Source organism: Parasteatoda tepidariorum, chromosome 3 (genome assembly GCF_982258835.1).
Source record: "Parasteatoda tepidariorum strain Cologne lab strain chromosome 3, Ptep-v5.0, whole genome shotgun sequence".
NCBI lineage: Eukaryota > Metazoa > Arthropoda > Arachnida > Araneae > Theridiidae > Parasteatoda > Parasteatoda tepidariorum.
The window spans coordinates 118728549-118749402 of NC_141757.1; the positions used below are offsets into that span (position 1 = coordinate 118728549).

Sequence of the window (20854 nt, forward strand, 5' to 3'; positions counted from 1 at the left end):
TTTAAATATTTATATTTTGAAAAAAAAAAATTTTTTTTTGATACTTAAGAAAATTAAAAGTTTATTACTATGCATTTTTGACATATAGGGAACATATAACTAATATTTATAAGGAACTTACAAGTTATGTTGTATAAATACAAACTTGATACAAGTGTATGAAAAAATTTTTTAATGTTATACCGAATATCTTTATTATCCAGTATGTTAATTTGAATTTAAAAGTAGTTATATTTGTGAATAATGATAAATATAATTCATATTGTTTATTATATTTATTTATAATTATTGCACTTATCATTTTAAAACAACTTTTACCTCTTAATTTTTTTCCCCCACTTGTATTAAGAATACAAATAATGCATATCTTGAAAGCAAGAAGTAATTATTCAACAGCTGAATATTTAGATATTCAACAAAACTATGTATATAGTATTCAGCAAAATGAAATTCACAAGTATTTGGATAAACTAAATTTTCAGCATAGTAAATGAATAGGCTGAATATACTGTAAATCGACACTAACTACTCTGTGTATTTAACAGAAAGCACTTAAATTTGTATTGTCTTATGTTAAAAAGATTATTAAGAAGATTTAAAAGAATATTAAAAAGATTTTTCTTTAAAAGATGTCTAATGTGCAAAACTGCTAATGTTTATCTTTAAAAATGTCTATTTTTTAGTATAATCTATACTATACACTAAATTTGGTTATAAATAAATTTCTTAATAATATCACTGCAGATTTTCAATAACACATGAAAATGAATACATAATATTACAAAAGATGTGAGCTTTCAAAAGTACAAGATTTTTGTTACTATTCAAAATATAAGTGTTTCTTCAAAATTTTAAATTTATTTTTTCTAGAACATATTTAGAAACACTATCCTTTATAAAAAAATATATAAATTTTATGTATTAATTAAATTTCACATATGAATATAGGTTTTTGACATTGAGGTTTTTGACGTGACGGTTTAAACCATGGTTTAAACTGTCAAAAACTGTCACATGTCAAAAACCTGCCAACCCTGTACAATTTAAACTGAAATTATGGGACAATAAACATTTAAAGTTGAATTTTTTTTAAAAAAAAGGTATTTATTTAAAAAAATAATTTTAAAATTAAATCTTTTAAAAAATTCATTAATATACCTCCCTTCTTGAAAAGGGAAACTTATAAAAATTTAATCAGTTGAGAATAATACTAGCAAAATAAATATTTGTTATAATAATCAGACTTAAACCTATAAACATTTGTAATTTTACCAGTGCGTAGTTATTATTTAAAGAGTGAATTAAGCTTTTAAAATGGAATATGAATAAAAAGGCAGTTTTTTTAAGGGGTGGCGGCTTACTTTTAGAAAAAGGCCAAGTAAGATGCATTTATAGGGCTAAAAAAGCAGGCAGTGCAGTACGCCCTTCTAAAACTACTTGGGGAGAACACGTTACCCTTTTAAAAACTAGCATATTCCCGCCTCCATCATTTAGAAATTATACTGATATTTTCCAAATACTAAAAAACTATTGAATTTAATTTGTTTTGAGAATGCTCCTTGTAATGATGAAGAAGAAATGAGGATTTGTTGCAGTTCAGGACAAACCCATCAAATATCATGTTTCTTTTTTATACATCAGTTGATAAAAATGTTGAAACTTGTGGTGTTTTCAATTAGAGAAATGGTTGCAGGAACTGAAGATGTGCAATGAGATAGTGATGAGGAAAGTGAATTTGAATAAAACATGTGAAAACATTTACGGGAGGCCTCAGAGCCTTTGAAATAATAAGGAGCTTTCTGTATTTAAATTAAATTGCTAGAAATGAACAGCAATCTGTTATAAATGTCAAAAATTTATTCTTTGTGCTATCTGTGCCAAGAAGAGAAGGTGTTCGAACTAAAATTTCCAGAAATTTTAAATATGTTCTAATCATCCGTTTTTTTTGTGAAATATGAATTTATCTATTTTCTAAGTCCATGCTTCATCATTTTCATACATATTTTCACGTTTTGATATCCTTTGGGAAGCGATTGTTTGAGGTTCTACTTTAGTTATATATTTTTATTGCTTTTGTATTTATTTAATTTATTATGAAAGTTTCATTTAATATGTTTTCTATTTCAGGGTATTTTTGACAAAGTTGCATCAAAAGTAAAAGGTTTTCTAAATCCGTGGCTTTCCATTTGGAATTCAGTAACAGAAGAGGATTGCAGCAGCTCAAGTGACAATGAAGATGCTCTACAAGAACCAGAGCTTGTGCCTCAAATTACTTTGCAGAGTGCTAAAAGGCCTAGACTAAGTGATCATTCTCTGCCAGGGTGCTCTAGCAATTCACTGCATATTGAACCTACCCGAGAGATAGACTATACTTCATCTCTCCCTTCTCGGGGCATTAACAGACTGAAATTACATGAACATTCTGTGCCTGGTTGCTCAACAGATGTTTTTAGTCAAGCATCACAAGAACAGGACTATTCAATTCAGAACTCTACTCATGGTAGCAAAAGACAAAGACTGAATTTGGATCAAAATCCTAATCTTTTAAGTGCGGGTACTCAGACATGGCTAGAAGTGCCAGAGAGACCTAATCTTTATAGTCAGGCGTCTGCCCATATACCATCAAGCAATGTGCAGAATTCTTTAATTGAAAACAAAGATTCGTCTGTAATCCTAAATGGTAATGTTTCAATTTGCTGCTGATATTTTTTTGGTTTTTAGGAATATTAATTATAGGAAATTGAATATTGTAATAACATCTTTCTTTCTTTAGGAAATGTAATTTATTAAACTGTATAAAGAAATCAGGAGATAGTAATATTGTTCCGTGATATGTCCTTTAGTGATAGTGTAAAACTTTTCTGTTTTTTGAAGTGAATTAAGAATCTGAAAGAATACAATATTAAATTTATTGGCTTGATTTAAATTAAAGTTTGGAAATTTTTTGACACATTACAGTTGACATTTTGACAATTTTTGACAGTTTTAGTGCTTATACCCTGAATAAAGTTTTAGTGACCCTGAATAAAAACATTGGGTCAAAGATTTTTTTTATGTGTTGATTATCAACATCATTGATACTGTTTATGGCATATAGTGTTTCAATTTATTAAAATTTTGCTGGTGTATTAATCTAAAATTACAAGTGTTTATATTTTGTTTCAATATGGAGATATACTTTAATTTTTGATTATAGTCTAATCTATGACAGCTAAAAATCTTATACATTTATATATTTTCAAACTACAATATACAGAGAACTCATCGAAATTATAATAAGTGTATATTTTGAGCTAGAATTTCTACTTATTATTGATTATTATCAGATGTCCGTACAGGTCGAATTTACTACTGTTTTGCGGTACCTTCACAAATTCAACTTTAGGAAAAACGGTAGTTTCACAAAATACTTTTTTTACAATTTTATTTTTTTATCCCTTAAAAAACGATAAATTGATATTTTTGTGTTGATTTTATAATATAATTTTTAATTTTTCACAAATTATGTCTAAATTTTCACAAAATAGGTACCTCTCAGAAAAACCTAGACAGACCCCTGATTATATATATTTTTTATCTAAGTTTAATATTTCAAATATATTAAAGAAGAAACTTCACAGGCTTCACGAGTTTCTGTATATCCTTCTAGGTTTTTGATGGTATCGATCAGTTTTAGACATCAAAAACCTAACCTTGATAACAGCTATTCTAATTTAAACTATAGATACATGTCAAATTTCTGGAGTTTCTCTCCTGAATGCGATGATTTTTCTGGGAATATCATGGAATTCCGAGTCTCTTTCTCGGATTAGTTCTCGGATTTTCGCTCATCAAAAACTTATCTGTCAAAATTTTCTCGGAATTCTTCAATCTAATATTTAATTTTGAAGTTTTGCTGATTCCCGCTAACGAGACGCTTACAATTCATGTGATTCTTCTGAAAATGGGCAGAATTCCGCAAATTCTTTTGGTTTGTCGAATTTTCGCCGTTTTAACTAAATTTGAAATTGCACCGAAAATCAGCTTATATTGCGATTCTTATTCACGCAATTTGAATATCAAATGTCGATTTTCATATTTACCTAATTTAAGTTACGGTTTGCTATTTGTATTTACATGGTTTAAAAAGCGTACATCGCGATTCATATTCATACGATTTTAAGATCCAATATCGTGATTTATATTCAAGATATCGATGTTTTGCAAATAAAATTTTCATTGTTTTTCCCTTTGTGTCACAATGTATTCATATATGGGTCATTCTCACGAAAACTGTCATTTTTCAGTTCATAAAATCCCAAAAAACTAAAGTGAATAAAAAGCTCTGAAACTTTCTATATTACTAGAAATATGTAGTGGCATTATAAAGAAAGTATATATCCTATAAATTATACTTAATATTTAAATTAATTAATTTTTTAAATAATTAATTTATAATTATTAATTTATAATAATTAATAATTAATTAATTTAATAAATAAATTAATTAGTTTAATAAATCAGTTTATTAATTTTTTAAATTTATTTTTCAAATTAATTAATAAGTAAATTAATTATTTTCACTATATAAAAAGTGAGGGACTGACACTAATAGTGAGGGAATGATATTTTATTTTAATACATGTTTTTATCTAAGTTACATCTACCTAAAGTTTGAAAATGATAACATACTAAGTATATTTAATATTTATTATAATTTAGTCTTATATATTTAATAGTTTTTACAGGTTTGGGAAATAAAATTGGCTGGCACGATTGAACAAATAAAAAATTTAATAATATACTCATCTTGAATCATTCCCTCACTTTATACACTAGTGAGGGAATGACGAATTCAATAAAATTTAAAAATAACAGTTAGGCTTTATTAATTTCTGAAGTCAATCACATACAATTATATTCATACAAGAAAGCAACATATAATTATCCACTTTCTCAATGAAGTTGCATTTTATTTTACTCTAAAAAACGACATGAGGGAATGACAAATGTAAAAAATTTTACCTGGTTTGATTCATTCAAATTTATTCCACAGCAAAGCTTCTTTAAGTTGAAGATGGAAACATACTGCAATTTTGTTCTATGATGCCAGTTGTTAACTTCTGAAGTTTTTATTAAAATATTTTTATTCTAAGATGATTGCAGGTGATAAGAACATTGTTGTGAGGGAATGACGCGAAACACTGGGGACAAAGTTTAAAATAGTGCTGTGTTAATATTTTTATCAGAAATTAAATTTAAAATTTATTTTCTGAATTCTATATTTCAATATTCTCAAATAAAAAACACAAATTTATAAAAAAAAATTTTTTATTTCAGAAACAATTTTTTTCTTTTTTTAAATCAGCAGTGGGGACAAGTGAGGGAATGACATATTGGTATATTTTTATTACCTAAAATTAATAAAAAATAAAAATTGATAATTTTATTTTTATTCTTTCGTTAGCTTGCATTCTGAAGGACACTTTCCCTGAAATTTTTTTTTTCGTAAGTTGTAAAACAAACATAAAATATACTGGGGACATGAAAATGACTGTTTTTGTGAGAATGACCCATATATAAGATTTTAAGGAAAAAATGAAAGGTGTACTTACATAAAAGCTTACAAAATATTAGTGAGGAAATTAAAGTCAATTTAAAACTTAATAAAAAAAAATTAAAAAGATATCCACTTAAAACTTTGTTGTCTTATTAGAAAGGTGTTGGTTTGGCAGCTTCTAAGGTGATTCTTTCTAAATTTTAATGCTTGACACTCACCCGATTTTCAATAAATGCACAAAGTATAATTGTTTTTTTTTTTTGTTGTTTCGAAAAAATTTTTGCTCCGATTTTTAGCTTTTTGTTTTGAATTTAAAATTTTGTAAGTGTTCAGAATATCTTATTTTCAATGACTACAATTACGAATTTTAAAATCTATTTGAAGAATTTAGAGATTTGGGTTTTTGATCCGATATTTTAAAATTAATTTAATTACAGTCCGAATTAAAATAAAATTCTTATTTAGAATCATTCAATAAATTATGTTCAACTTGTTATGCAAATGAGTAAATGCTTTCTTCTGCATTTAAGAAAACTATTTCTTCCAAGGGGATATTACCTTAGTTAGAAACTTGCTAACTTATAGAGAGAAATTGATATGATAACTTCCTTCACATGTTTCCTCTTCCTTATACTTTTTACTGGGCTGTTTTTCCTACTGTGAAAAAAACTGGCCAATCTTGGATTTTTGTTGTATGAGAAGGTATTTACGAAAATAGATTATGAGCAAGTTATTTCTTTCTAACTTGTAAAGATAATTTTGTGGCCCTGTATTGGTGTAAAACAAGTTTAGCTCAAAATTTCAACAAAAAAAAAAATATGTTCGTAATCATAAGCAAGAAAATAAATGTTCTTCTTACCTCAGAGGTAGGGATCTGGCGATTGTATATCTCTGTTGATGTTGCTATTGTTGTCTCATACTATTCAGTTTAATAATATTCAGAATATCTATTTTTATCTTTTATTTATGAACCAATTATTATATCACAAAAAAAAAAAAAAAACTAAGTACAACATAACACACAACACACTCAAAATAAACTACTATTTAACTACATGATTGCTATTATGTATCTCCTTTTAAGTTTTTCTATATTCAGCACTACACCTACGCTTTTTTCTACTGTGCGCGCCATCTCAATTTCAATTAAAAATAATTCACGTGGTGTTACCTGTAGGTTAAGAAACTTTACTTTGAATCATGTAAAAACTGCCATGCATGAAAAACAGATCAACTCTGTAAAATTCATTATTTTTAAACTTGCTTCATATTTTTTGTTTTAATTAGCAATAATCACCAATTGTTTTAATTCAGAAAATGAAACTAAATCTCCATTTTATTTTGTTCTATAGGTGATGATCATTCTGAAAATAGTGAAGGATCAGCATCTACAAGTGGTTGTTCCTCTCTTGTATCCCACAAAGATAGAATTAACTGTATGTCTTCAATTATGTTAAGTGAAAGTGATATAAAAAGTAGGAGAGATGCTGCTTCTCAGAAAGGAAAAATACCTGGTAAATGTTCTTAAATAAATTGCTAAGTAAAATTATTTTTGTTTCACAATCCGGATATTTAAGTAATATATATTTTTTTTTTTTGTAATTGTTTATTATACCAGGGCTGTGGAGTGGGAGTCATGCATTTATTTATATTTGTAAGATCTGAAAGTTTATTTAAATAAAATTTTTTTAAACCAAATTTTGGATTTCGATCTCTACCATAGTATATTGAAGAGAAAAAGAATTAATTTTTCATCTGTGTTTAATAAAAAATATTGTTAAGTTCTTTATTGTGTCGTAATTTGAAACTGGTAAAAAAATTATTTTTCCCAACTATTGGATATCTGCAAGTGGTGTAGTGTGGGTATCTTGATCCTGATGGGTTGTTGAAAGGTGGCATTTGTTTCCATTAGCAACTGTTCGTTCCATTCTATTTCGAGTAATCCAAGCCTGTCGTGCACCTATTCTCGTAAGTGACACAGCCTATATTCTTTCACAAAGATTTTAATTGTTTCACTATGTATTTACACAAAGACTGGCACGAAGCCACGTAGAACATAAACTTATTATTAATCAAAGTTGCCAGGTACAAAGAACAAAAATATTTCATGGTTACAATAAAATACATAATCAAATAGGAAGCAACGAATTATATTTCGCAAATTCAATATCTGATACGGTTCTGTATTTAATTAACATTCTAAGTCATGTAGAGAAACTTAACTCAACTTTAATATGCCATTTTGGTGATAAAGATTAGCCGGTGATGTCTTAGCTCACATATTTGGATATAGATTGTCTTCTTGGAGTGCAAGTACCTAATTGTTTGCGTTTTCATTCAATAGTGAAAGTAAGCCATGTTTCTTAAATGAAGGAAGTTAGACAGATTTTTGTGTAAAAGGCTCCTAAGAAATTGAATTTTTTTTTTATAATGATAAACTGAGTTATTTTTATTTATGGATTATATACATTTATAAATATTTAGTTATTATTCATTTTATTGGCATATTGGTAAATAAATGAAGGAAAAAGAAGCTAGTCATTTGCTAGACAATGAGATCCTTCTCGGTTCCATTGTATGTAGATCCAAAACACTGAATTTTGTTTGAAGATTAACAAATTGAAAATGCAATGAAAGCCACCTATAAATTTTCACTAAGAATGAAATTATTTTCAGAACAATTGAAATTAGGATAGTCAGACTCTGCAGGGGTCTGTTTAGAAGAAATTTGGGTTCGTTAATGGACCCTTCACAAAATATCCTTTCATAAAAACGGACCCTTCCCAAAATAATTTATCTTTTAATCGGACCCTTCACAAATTTGTTTATCATCATTATTGTTTTGTTAATTGAATGAACCCTTCTCAAGGGGGGGGGAGAGAAAGACTGTTCTAGACAAACTAAGTTTCCCTTAGTTTAAATTCCAAGTGTAGTATTCTATGAAAATATTTCTACTTTTACAAACATTGTGTTCGAATTCTTATTAATATTAAATCATAATTATTTTTTTTTTTTTTGTAAATAAATAATGGATCAATTTATATTTACTCATAAAATTAATTAATGGAATATTATGTAAATAAAAATTTGTTTCTGGCAATTTTTTAAATAAAATATAAATTTAAGAATTGTTTAAGTTTTCTTCATTAAAAGTGATATAGTGAACCTTCAAGAGGCCTTCATTTCGGTTCACTATAACCGTGAGTTCACTATATCCATTACGCAGGCAATTCAACTAATGGTTCCTTAAATCCTCCCTTTTATTATACATTATTCAAATAAATAACTGAAAAATATTATGCAGTAGCAAAAAATTTGTTATTTTTTTTATTACTCTTCGTCTTGAGTACAAAAAAAAAAGTAGTCTCATAAAATCGCTTAGCAAATTCATCGACATTTGTGTAGATACTGGGAGATTGTGGCTTCTTCTAATGCTGAACCACTTCAGCAATGCTATTTTATTCAACATCCTTGTGATCTGCTTTTCTCAACTTTTTTCTGGCATGTAAATTTTTTTCATGAGCAGAAATTATTAACTGCCTATTTTTTCATATGTTACAAACTGCTGATTTGGATAGTTTATATTCTCTGCAAATATCAGCTTGATTGCATCCGATTTCAATTTTTCTGATTATGCCCATTTTATCATCAACAAAAAACATTTTACGTTTACTGCTCGCCATAGTTAAATTTGAGGCACTTGTTTGCAGGCTTTTTTTAAAAAACTGAACTGACAGCAAAAATAAGTTGAAATGAGGGCCTTATCAACATGTATTAGTGTCCAACCCTTTGATCAATAATGACTCATTCCCTTTGACAGAAAATGCATATTTATCCCACTGACACTTTACAGGTGCACCATCATCTGCCTAGGTTGGAAACATCTGCTTGGTTTGTTTAGGGATGGGAAAGTGTGATAAAAGAAGCAAACAAGAAAAAATGCTTATTGCTACATTCCCCATTATAGATGGCTTTAAAACTCGGTATATGTATTTATTTTGAAGTAGAAATTTCAAAATTTTTACAAAAAAATAATAAAAAAACTGCTGAAGACAGAAAAAAGTTCATTATATCCAACTTCTTCACTTTTTTGGTTCACTATATCCACAAAAATTAACATTATATGTGTATAGCAAGGCACGGAACCTAACATTTTGTTCACTATAAGCCATGTTCACTATGGCGGGGTTTGACTGTATTACTAAGTTGTGTAAAATATGTCAATTGAAATTGTTAAAAAGTTGAGTGATTTTGTTTCCATTATTCGTCCGAAATGAATATTCTGTATCGAGCAGTATAGGCTAAATACCAAATATTTGTGTCTTGCATCTCTAATTTAGTAGCAGCAATTGTTGAGCGGAATCTTATATCTATTTACAATTTAAAAACTTTTTGAAAAGGTTTTTAGCAATTTTTGAAATTGAAAGAAAGATCCCTAATAAAGCTGTTTCTCCTACTCAAGTTTGTGTGGAAAGACTATTCTCAGCTTAAATTTATCTAATCAGATCTACGTTCCTTTATCAAAGAAGATCTTGCGAAGCTATACTGTTTCGTAAGAATTACTAATGCCAATTTTTCCATTTCATAATAAATACTAATTAATTTAAATTATCTGCTATGTTGTAATTTTTTTTTTGTAGCATCTATTCTTTTATATTTACAGGGTATCTGCGCACTTGGAAAGTCATGAATTTTTATATTGAACAAAATTTGTCATGAAATGTCATGATAATTTGTTATGAAACCCCACTCACAGTCATGTTTTATTAAAATATAAAATGGTTTTTATCGTGTTCTTTAAAAGTTATGGTGTTCTTTAAAAAAATGAGGAAAAAAACATCATTTCTAGAGCAAATTATCTTCTAAACTTCTGTGATTTCAGAATTTTTGTTATTATTTATTATTTTTATTTCATCAATTTAAAATTTTTGCTGAAGGCAAGCCAGTCATTGGCGAATTTTTTTATTCCGAAATGAGAACAGAAAAATCAGGAGTATTTTTTCCCTTCCGATGAACAAGAAAAGTATCTTTAGAATGTAATTCCATAGAAAAAAAGAAGAAAATTATTCCCTTTTTGTATTTTTTTCAGCTATTTTATTGCTTCAACTCTTTATTTACTCTGTTTTTTAAATTGGAAATCTATAAATATGAAGATGCAGAGCGTAACAGTTTTGGTTATATCTATCATTTCAATTAATGTTATTATAATTCTTTTTTTTTTTAAATTTATTGTTGTGTTTTTGTTGGAGAAAATAGTAACTTCGTTAAGTCATGACAAATTCTTGGAATTAGTCTTGAAAAGTCATGAATTTTAAAATCTAAAATGTAGCAGATACCCTGTATTTAAAGAGAATAATACCTTGTTATGCATTTACATGTATTTGAGAGAGCTAAAGTATTTTAAGTTTAAAATTCTAAGAGTTTGAGTTGGTATTTTTTCCAGCGGACTTCACAGTTTTGATGGTACATTTATTTTTCTCAGGGTCAAACTGATTTTTTCGATAAATGAAACCCAAAGCAATTTTCTTTATACTTTTATTGACTTGACAGAAAGATGAACTTTTCTAATAGTATAAGATTAACTAAGATAAGATTTTCTAATAGTATAAGATTCTTAATAGTATAAGATTAACAATCATACCATTAATCTTGCACTGTTTAATTTATCTTATGACAGAATATCAATCATACATTTTATTTTATATTATTATAATCCAGGCTGAATAATCTATAATAATAGTTTATTCTTATTATTACGTAAAATAAGCTACATGTTTCCAGTCTATATATATTGTATTGAACTTGTTTTATCGTATTATTCTACATCGTATTACTTGTACTGCCAAACCAATGTGTCATTTTATTTTTATATAATTATATCTTAAAAATGAATTTTGTTAGTGCTATATTAAATATTTAAAATTACTAAATTAATCACTGTTTTATCTGAAAAATCTCTTATTTGCTTTTCTGTAGCAAAGCATATTTAAATGCTATATTAGCTGATATTAGCATTATTTTAGTAATGGTGTGCTTAAATGGGTAAAGCTTGTTATTTAGACCAGTACCCTTTTACTCTATGCTATGTGGTTGTGTAAAAAAATAAATGCTTCCATTCTCTGATTGGATTTCTAGAATGTTAGGTAAAGAAAAGTTGGGAACCTCTGATTTTGAACTGTTTATCAATTAACAGCCAAATAAAATCTGAAGGCTTAGAAGTATGTTGTATGAGGTCTCTGAAAATCGATAAGTGAGATAATAACTCTGTAAAATAACTTAGGATGCTCAAAAATACCTTTTGATCAACCTAAGATTATCCGAATTATCTAATATGTATTAATTACTTTTTACTTATATAGGTGATATTAACTGTAGCCGAATGTCTTTATGGTCATCAGGGGGAAGCTCAGCTGTAAGGTCTGTGAGATCCCCGACAGTAATGCAGACAAATCAACCAGGATTTAGTCTCAGCACATTTATTGGTTCCTCTAAGGTAAATATTTGACTCATTCAAGATCTATTAATTAATCTATCTGTATTTCAATCTTTTCAAGAGTGATTGAAGAAATTCTAAAAAAATGTGATGGGGATTAATCGTAAAATGAATGATGCATTGAAAAATTTTTAAGAAGTATAAATAAAAATTCTCACTCATGTTTTTTATGTAGTCAATCTGTTACATTTAATAATCTGTTTTTTATTTTTTTAAAACTTTATTTCAGCCATCTGATAGAAAAGTGGCTTCTCCTTTTTATCAAGGTAAAACATCATATGGTGGAGCTTCAGCCTCTAGAAGAATGCCACCCGCTGCTGCACCTTATCAGGTAATTTTTTGCTCAACATATATTAAGAATTCCAGGTATAAACTGTATTAAATAATGTTAAACTGTTAGAGTAAATGAAAATTTAGGTGATAGATGAAAGACTTTAATTTGAAAAGTATTAACAGATGATAGGTGTGCTTTGTTAACTATTTTTATTATGATACTTGACTTAATTACCTTATTAATTTAATAACTATATAACAGAAGATTTGTATTTCAGTTTTCTAAAAATTTACTACAATTTTAAACATGGATTGCCCTAAAATTTCTGATTTGTCTTGCCAGATTGGGCAAAAGAGGGTCTAAGTCTTTATCATTTTTTAATGCTCAAAGAGGGTCTTTATCATTTTTTAATGCTAGAAAAGGAAAAAATATGTGAGATTCTCGCGCTGTAGTGAAAACACTGATATATATATATGTGCATACCTGTCAACTTATACAGTATTTTACTCAATTGTATAGTCAAGCAATACAATACTCTGATAGCATTTTTTCTCCCTTCTAATTAACAACATGGTTTTTATATAATCGTTTAAATTACTTTTTTATATGCTTTTATAAAACATGTGCGATGTCCACGTTTGGTAATCAGATTAGTATTTTGAGCAGTGTATATGATGAGGCGACATATCTAATGAAATACTGCTTTTTCGTTTTTTAATCATATTTCACAGCTGGGTCATCATATGCACTAGGTAGGCCTTTCTCAGCAAAATTAATATACATAAGTAAATGCCTTTTTTTTTCTTATATGCATTTATAAAAGTCCATAAATGTTTAGTCACTTTCTTTTCTGCTCTGGATAAAGTATTGATTGGGTTTCAGATGATGGTTATTTCAAAAGCTGTGTTGACAGATCTCATCTCCCATCAGTAGCCTTGCCTTTTGTTTTTACGAACAACTATTTAGCAAGAATTCTTGTAGTATTTCTGTTTAAATGTTATGACTTTTTATTAGAGTTCAGAAATTTTTTTAATTGATTTCCTTTAAAAATTATTATTCTGGTTGTGGAAAGGGAATTTATTGGTCAACGTCACTTGCTTTCTTGGATTTCTTTATTTAGCTGATCCATTAAGTTTGTTGCAATTTTTCATATATTATAATTTTGGAATACCTAATAATATTAATAGGGGAATATATACTTCTTTTAAAAATAATACGGGCCAATAATTATATTGATAATGGAAGAATGTGAATATATTATACATTCCAATACATTTTTATGCAATTTCTGATTATCTATTTGCAAATTCATTGTAGGTTGATAAACCCCTAAGGAATCAAATTAAGTATCGCTCAAATGAACCGAAGGATAGCTATGAAGGTATGAGCTCTGCTGCTAGGAGAATTTTGCAAACCTTAGAAAAAATGTCTTCTCCGGTGACTGTAAGTTAAGAAACTAGTATGTTCATTTTAAATGTTTTTTATTATGATTTGAAAGTTGATATCCAAATAATTTGTAGGATGCTAAGAAGATTCCAAACACTAATAAATCTCCAATTGATTTATCTTTGTATCTCATGGTTAGTTTGTTTTATCTTTATTTTAATGAAATTTTAAATACTATGACATTAATGTTAATCTAAGCATTTTTCTTTATCTTTTGAAACTAGCCTCCTAAACATCGAAAAAACTTTCAGTCTTCTACACCAGCTGGAGTAAGAAGTTTTTTGTTTATTGTTACACCTATTATTTATTTTAAATAATGTTGAATGCATATTATATATTTTTTAATATATAAACTTCAAGTCTATGAAAACTAAACTTTTGGTCCTATACTAATAAATATTTTTAATTTTAAAATAATTGAAATTTTTTCAACAAACATGTATTGATATGAAACCTATTAATTCAGCATTCATATTATTTTCCCTTGATTTTGTCCACAGTTTAACTATTTTAGAAATACAATTTAAATTTGTGCTGGCACTAAAAAATTTTTTTGTCAATATAACCATAAATTTAGTTATAAATCATATTTCATTGTTTGTCAGATATTTTAATGAGTTATAAAGTTGAAATAAATGTAACTGAATAACATAGCTGCCTTAGCTTTCCTTTTAGCAGAACTGGAACTTGTGGTCAAACAGAATACTAATAACTATGAGAAGACATAAACACGAAAAATTACAATTTTCAGATATAAATTTAACATAATGTTTGTTGTTCTCATAAAATAATAAGCTGTATGTGGTCCTTTAATGTAAAGAATGTTATTAATGTAATTAATGCATAGCTGTATTATAGCATATGACAACAATACCATATTATCTTTTTACAATAATATATATATATGTATTGTAAAAATAATTAAATTTCTTGTACATGAAGAAACAAAACCAAAACAATTTGGTACCAACTTAAATTTACAGTGGTATTCAAATCAAGAAGGCTTAATCACCTGGTTCTGTCCCTTTATTTCACAAGAAACTAATTATAAACACGGAAATTTTGATTCCTTCCGGACATTAAAAATGTGACTTACAACTTTCTATCGATGACCCTGCAAAATGCTTTCTGCAAATGGATTTCTCACTTCTCCACATGTTTTATCCAAAAATGAAAATAAAACATCTTGAGGACAATACGCTATCTAAGGGAGTATGCCTGCTTCTAACAACTGAACTTTATATAAATCCAAACTTCCAAATCTAATGACTATCTTAACATTACTTAAATGATAGATCCACATAGTCCATAAGTAATGCAAATTCATCTAAAAGAAACCAATATAATTTGAATGATGATGAATACAAAACAATTACAATTAGCGGTTGGAATGACTTTTCTTTAAACCCTCACGTAATTTACATTATGTTAATACCAATATTGTTTAATAAAAAGTAAATAAATCTGTATAGTTATGTCTGATTTAATAATTGATGCAAATTCTAATTTAAAGATATGTGCATTTTTGTAAAAAGACACAGTATGACGTTGCATTTGATAACCCTGCGCCCTAGTGACAGACCGCATATTCACACAAACAAACACAAAAAAATTTAATCAAAGCGTAGGAATTATGGCTAGTAAGGTCTGTTGATTGGCATCATTGATCAACAGAATGTTACAAATTTTCATTGTAAAAAAAGAGGATTTGTAAATTAGTTGATCATAAAGTTAGTTTTTTAGTTAACAAAGTTTTTGAATTATGATAATTTTTTTTAATTTTAGCCTTCTAGAGGACCTCCTATTGCTGATATCAGTACTATATCAAAATTAACTACATTAAAAAATTATGGACAGAAGCGATTCCAAAATTCAATACTGGTAAGGTGATTTTTTTTAGTAAAATATTTTTGACTTACAGTGAGATTATTTTCATAAATAGGGATCTTTTTTTTAAAGAAAAAATACAGTCAAACCTGGATCTATCATTCCCACATTGTTAATTTTTTCAAATGTATCAACTTGCTTTAATAGTCTTGTCACAAATGCTATTCTTAAAATGTTAATCTTACCCATTTAGATTGAGTTAACAGAATCAGTTTTTATTCTTTACGCATTCTGGACTTGTTTTAAAGATTATCCTGTTGTGGGAATGTTTCGCTTTTAAAGACGTTTTGTTTTGAGAGGAAAAACATTTACTAATGATGAAGACAGTACTTTGTTGCAAATTACAGGAGTGAGATTTTTCTGCTTTTTAGCGGATTTCCGCCTTTTTCGCTTTTGTCTCTCGAATTTCAGTCTTTTGATCAAAAACTCCGATTCTCTAAAAAAAAAAATTTTTTAAAATAAATATTCCGCTTTTTCTAAAAATTCAGCCGCTGAAATAAAATAATTATATTTCTTTCCGATTTTCAAAGATAAACAGAAAATTCAAACTACGTAGCTGCCAATCCTTCCGCATTTTGTAATAATTTTAGCTATTTTCTCCACTTTTACGAGCAAAAAATAAGATTTTCTGCATTTTTACCTGCCCGCCAGATAGCTCATATTTTCGTAATTCAGACGTCACTGTATATTAATATGAAACCTCGATTTTCATATTTACCTGATTTAAAAGTTGTGCATTGCGATTCTTATTCATGCAATTTCAATATCGTACATTGCAATTCTTATTTACAAGGTTCAAAAATGCAATATCGCTATTTTTATTTATGCGTTTTTGAAATCCTATGTAGCGATTCGTGTTTGAACGTTTTTAAAATCCTATGTTGTGATTTGTATTCACTCGTTTTAAATCCAATGTCGTGATTCGTTCATGATGTTGTAATATCAAACATTGATTTTCGTATGTACACGGGATTTAAAAATTAGGCTTCAGATTCGTATTAACGCGATTTAGAAATTATGCATTGTGATTCGTATTTACGCGATATAAAAATTAGCCATCATGATTTGTGTTTTCACATTTTTGAAATCCAATATCGAGTTTCATATTCACGTGATTTCAAAATCCAATATTGGGGTTCATATTCACATGATTTTAAAATCCTTTATTCTTTTAAGAATTCTTTTTTTCTTGAATTAGTTACTATAAAGGTGGCAGTTGTTTTATTGACGATTTTTGGTATATATGGGCATTACAACATCAGCGAAACTGGATAAGAATATGTTACTGATATTTTTGCTATAAATCATTAAATAGTATTTATTAAAAAAAATGAAATGTTAATGTATGTACTCAGTAGTTTAGTGTGCTGAACTAGGCAGTAATAATTGACTCTTTTGTGACTGAAGAAAAATATAATTTCCAGCTTTATTTTTTCAATTTGTAATTTTATTTTTTACTAAGTGTTAAGTGTCGATGTAATTATTCATTTATTAATAAATTAGTACATAATTAAATTTAAATCATCGCATAGTCTTAATCAAATAGCACATAGTCTTATATGAGCATATATCTTAAATAGTCTGGAATTTATTTTTAAACGATTGCACGCACGTAAGATTTACTTGCATGAAAATTCAGCTTTTTTGCCTTTTGGCTAATCTCATCCCTGAAATTAAGAAAAGATCATTGTCAATGATTTAAGTAATCATCTGCGACTGCTTATAGTTTCGTTTTATTTAGTCATCAAATTATATAAATATGCTTTCTAAACAATTTAAGAGTTAGACACATCAGACAGAAATTTAATTCGTGCTATCTTTTACAATATATATCTATAGATATATCGATAGATAAATACTGCAATATATACAGGGTATCTGCGCACCTGAAAAGTCATGGATTTCGGTATTGAACAAAATTTGTCTTGAAATGTCATGATTTTAACTATTTTTTTTAAAAAAAAATCATACAAAGGCATGGATTTAGGTTGCTGAAAATCTAATTTTTAAAATGGAATTTACCCCCAACCCTCTTAATTTCACATGGTTTCGAATATCCAAATTTTTAACAAAATCCCTACTCATAGTCATATTTTATTAAAATATAAAATGTTTTTATCCTGTTCTTTAAAAATTATGGTGTTCTTTCAAAAAATGAAAGCAAGAACATCATTTCTAGAGCGAGTTATCTTTCAACTTTCCATGATTTCAGAATTTTTATATCTATTTATTATTTTTATTTTATCAATTTAAAATTCTAGTTTAGGCTTTTTATATTACACTTACTTTTAAGAAGAAATAAAACAGGTTTAAATAACCTCATAAATCTGACTGTAGTTAGTTATTTGCTTTTGTATTTTTTTTTAGCTATCATATTGTTTCAACTCTTTCTTTACTCTGTTTTTTAAGTTTAAAATCAATAAATATGAAGAGGCAGAGTATGACAATTTTGGTTATAACTATCATTTCAATTAATGTTATTATAATGCTTTTTTAAATTATGTTTTTGTCAGAGAAAGTAGTAATTTCGGTAAGTCATGAAAAATTCTTGGAATTATTCATTGAATCTCATGGATTTGAAATTCTAAAATGTAGCAGAATCCCTACAAAATATCATATACGATCGATATATTACGATATATTGCGATTTATTAAAAAAAGGTTATATTTCTATAGTCTTACTGGAATCCTAGATATGGCAATGTATTTTGATAAATAAGAATATCATTCTTTCTTGAAAAAGAAACAACTATATGACGTTGCAAGAGCATTAGATTTGATTGGACCACTAAAAGTGGCACGTCTTATGCTGCCATGCCCTTAACAAATCAGATAAAGAATTTTTACTTTTGTTTTGCAGTAGAAGAAAATTGTCTGCAAGTGAGAAACAATATGTATTAATCTTTCATCAGTTTCTTTAAATGTGAGCAGAAAGTATTATTTAAATATGATGCAACTCTCACAAACAATAGAATAGTTTTTACAAACAATAGAATAGAAACAAAACAATAGTGCTTTTATTACGCTTTGTTTTCCTCATATCACACAATTTAAGAAGGCAATCATTAAGCTGACTGCACAGTGTCGTTTCAAGAGTTGGCAATGTTGATATACATTGACGCTGGGAGCTTGGCATCCAAATAATAATATGCCCAAAGTATTTAAATTGTAACTAATCATTGTAAAAAAAGAATGTCTACAATGCTGCACATTTAAAAAATTTTTACTTTTCAAAAATCTGCTAAATTTATTTAAAATCTATTAAATTTCAATTTTGGTCTCTTAGCTCAATTATTACATTTCTAAGATTTTAAAGAATAATCATTTCATCTGTATCTTAAATGATATGTATATTTGTAGAAATATTTTAGCAATCAGAAAATATTTTAAATTGTTATAAACATAAATATAAGTTTAAAGCAGAGCTATCACTTCAAATATAATGACGAATCATCTTGATTTCTAGTCTTCTTTTTATTTTGATTATTATACAGCAATTTAATGTTTTGTTTTAGGACTCTCCTACTTTACTTAGTGAAAAGACTAGCTCTATATTAAATGTATTGCCTCAAATTCTTCAGAGTTCACCAGAAATGCCGTAAGTATATAACACTTGTCCTCCCCCCCCCCTTAACTTAAAAAGCTAAATGTTAATGCATTTTATATTCCAATTGCATATTTGACAAATTCTTACTTTACCATTATCAGAATTTATAGATTGGTTATTTATAAATGTTGATAATCTTACAAACATACTGCAGATTTCAGAATTTTTACAATACCGTATTATACAGAACTAACTCAATCAATTTGTAACAAGCTTAAACAAGAGATATTTACTGCATAAAATTTCCTTTCATTATCCACTTTTGCAAATTGACATTATTTTATCACACCTGGGTCAAAAAGAAATGGAAATGACATCCCCTCATAGGAAGATTAATTCTGAATAGGAAGGAAAAAGGTTGTTAAAAAGGAATCCTGAAGGACAAAAGTGGGTTTTGCATTCTTAGAAATATTCAGGGGGATAAGTGTAAACTTGTGCAGCTCAAAGATGCTTAGTTTTGCTTGCTTTTTTGATAAAAATCTAAGATGGTTTGTTTCATTCCTGTTTAGTAGTGTAAATATCACAAACCAGGAAACAGATGATTTTAAGACGAGTGTTAAGACATCATTTTTTATGATGATTCTGACTTTTTTTTTTATTGTTTGGAAGATTCTGATTAAATTTTTTTAGTAAAATTTGTAGTTTTATTTTTCTTTATTTGTTAATTGCACGTGTGATCATGACAACGTTTTTCATAAAATCAAATAGATAATAAATGTAATTCATCATCATCATAGTTGGCGAGATAGCCCAATGTGAGCCAATGCCTTCCTCTGAAGATTTCTCCATGACGACTTCCGATGTATCTTTGATCTCCAATTATTTTCATTAAGTGCAAGATAATCAAATTCTACCGAGTCAACCGATATCAACTGTGGTCTTCCCCTCTTTCTTGTTCCAGTGGGTCTAACAAGCAGAGAGTCTTTTAGTATTATTATTATTACTAAAAGTTAATTAAAATTTATATTTTGGACATCTATTGTAGTTATTTTTCAATTTATTAAGTAAAATTACTTAGTTTTATGCATTGTTAGTATTTCCTATAACTATGATTATTAATATTTTTGACATGCATCACATCAAATCTGTTGATTTTGTAATTTTACTGATTCTAATAAGTAATTTTCAATACCACCCCTTCTCAATACCCGCATTTCTTTCAATACCCACCCCTTCTTTCAATACCCACATTCTCCACGAAAAAATGAGTTTTCCACAGCATTCAGGGGGAGGGACTACATTTAATCCATATTTTACTGTAAATTAATTTTTATCCACAAATATTGAAAGAGTGAATCAATTTTTTGTAAGTTATACTAATGTTTTGAAATAAAATGAATGTATGATCATTAAAATCCGAAATGTATCAAAATATTACTTAACTGAAAGGTGTATGTATTAAGCATTTTGATTGTTAAGAATTTTCTAAAATTCATTCCTTTTTAATTTAATAAAGTATTTCGGTGTTTAGAATGAAATTTTTGCTTTTATGAGAAATTACACTAATAAGTGTAAATTGTATTTTTCCTCATTAAAAATTTTCCAATTGCAATCCCAGGAGTTGATAGCAGAAATTTTTTAACATTGAGTATTTTGAAGAAGTCAATT

At 27.6% G+C, this 20854-nt stretch overlaps 1 protein-coding gene across 5 annotated transcripts in view; it reads left to right on the forward strand.

Moving 5' to 3' along the window:
- The window catches only part of LOC107449794 (uncharacterized), a 65147-nt gene that overhangs the window by 2864 nt on the left and 41429 nt on the right, over positions 1-20854 (forward strand). For 4 of the 5 annotated variants that reach the window (XM_016065455.5, XM_016065467.5, XM_016065459.5 and 1 more), the window contains exons 2-10: positions 2128-2680; positions 6892-7053; positions 11899-12032; positions 12262-12363; positions 13624-13749; positions 13827-13886; positions 13977-14021; positions 15538-15633; positions 19155-19237. In XM_016065455.5, coding sequence (XP_015920941.2) covers positions 2128-2680; positions 6892-7053; positions 11899-12032; positions 12262-12363; positions 13624-13749; positions 13827-13886; positions 13977-14021; positions 15538-15633; positions 19155-19237 — 1361 coding nt within the window. The remainder of the gene's footprint in view (positions 1-2127; positions 2681-6891; positions 7054-11898; positions 12033-12261; positions 12364-13623; positions 13750-13826; positions 13887-13976; positions 14022-15537; positions 15634-19154; positions 19238-20854) is intronic. The other variant, XM_043042344.3, reaches the window with a different exon arrangement.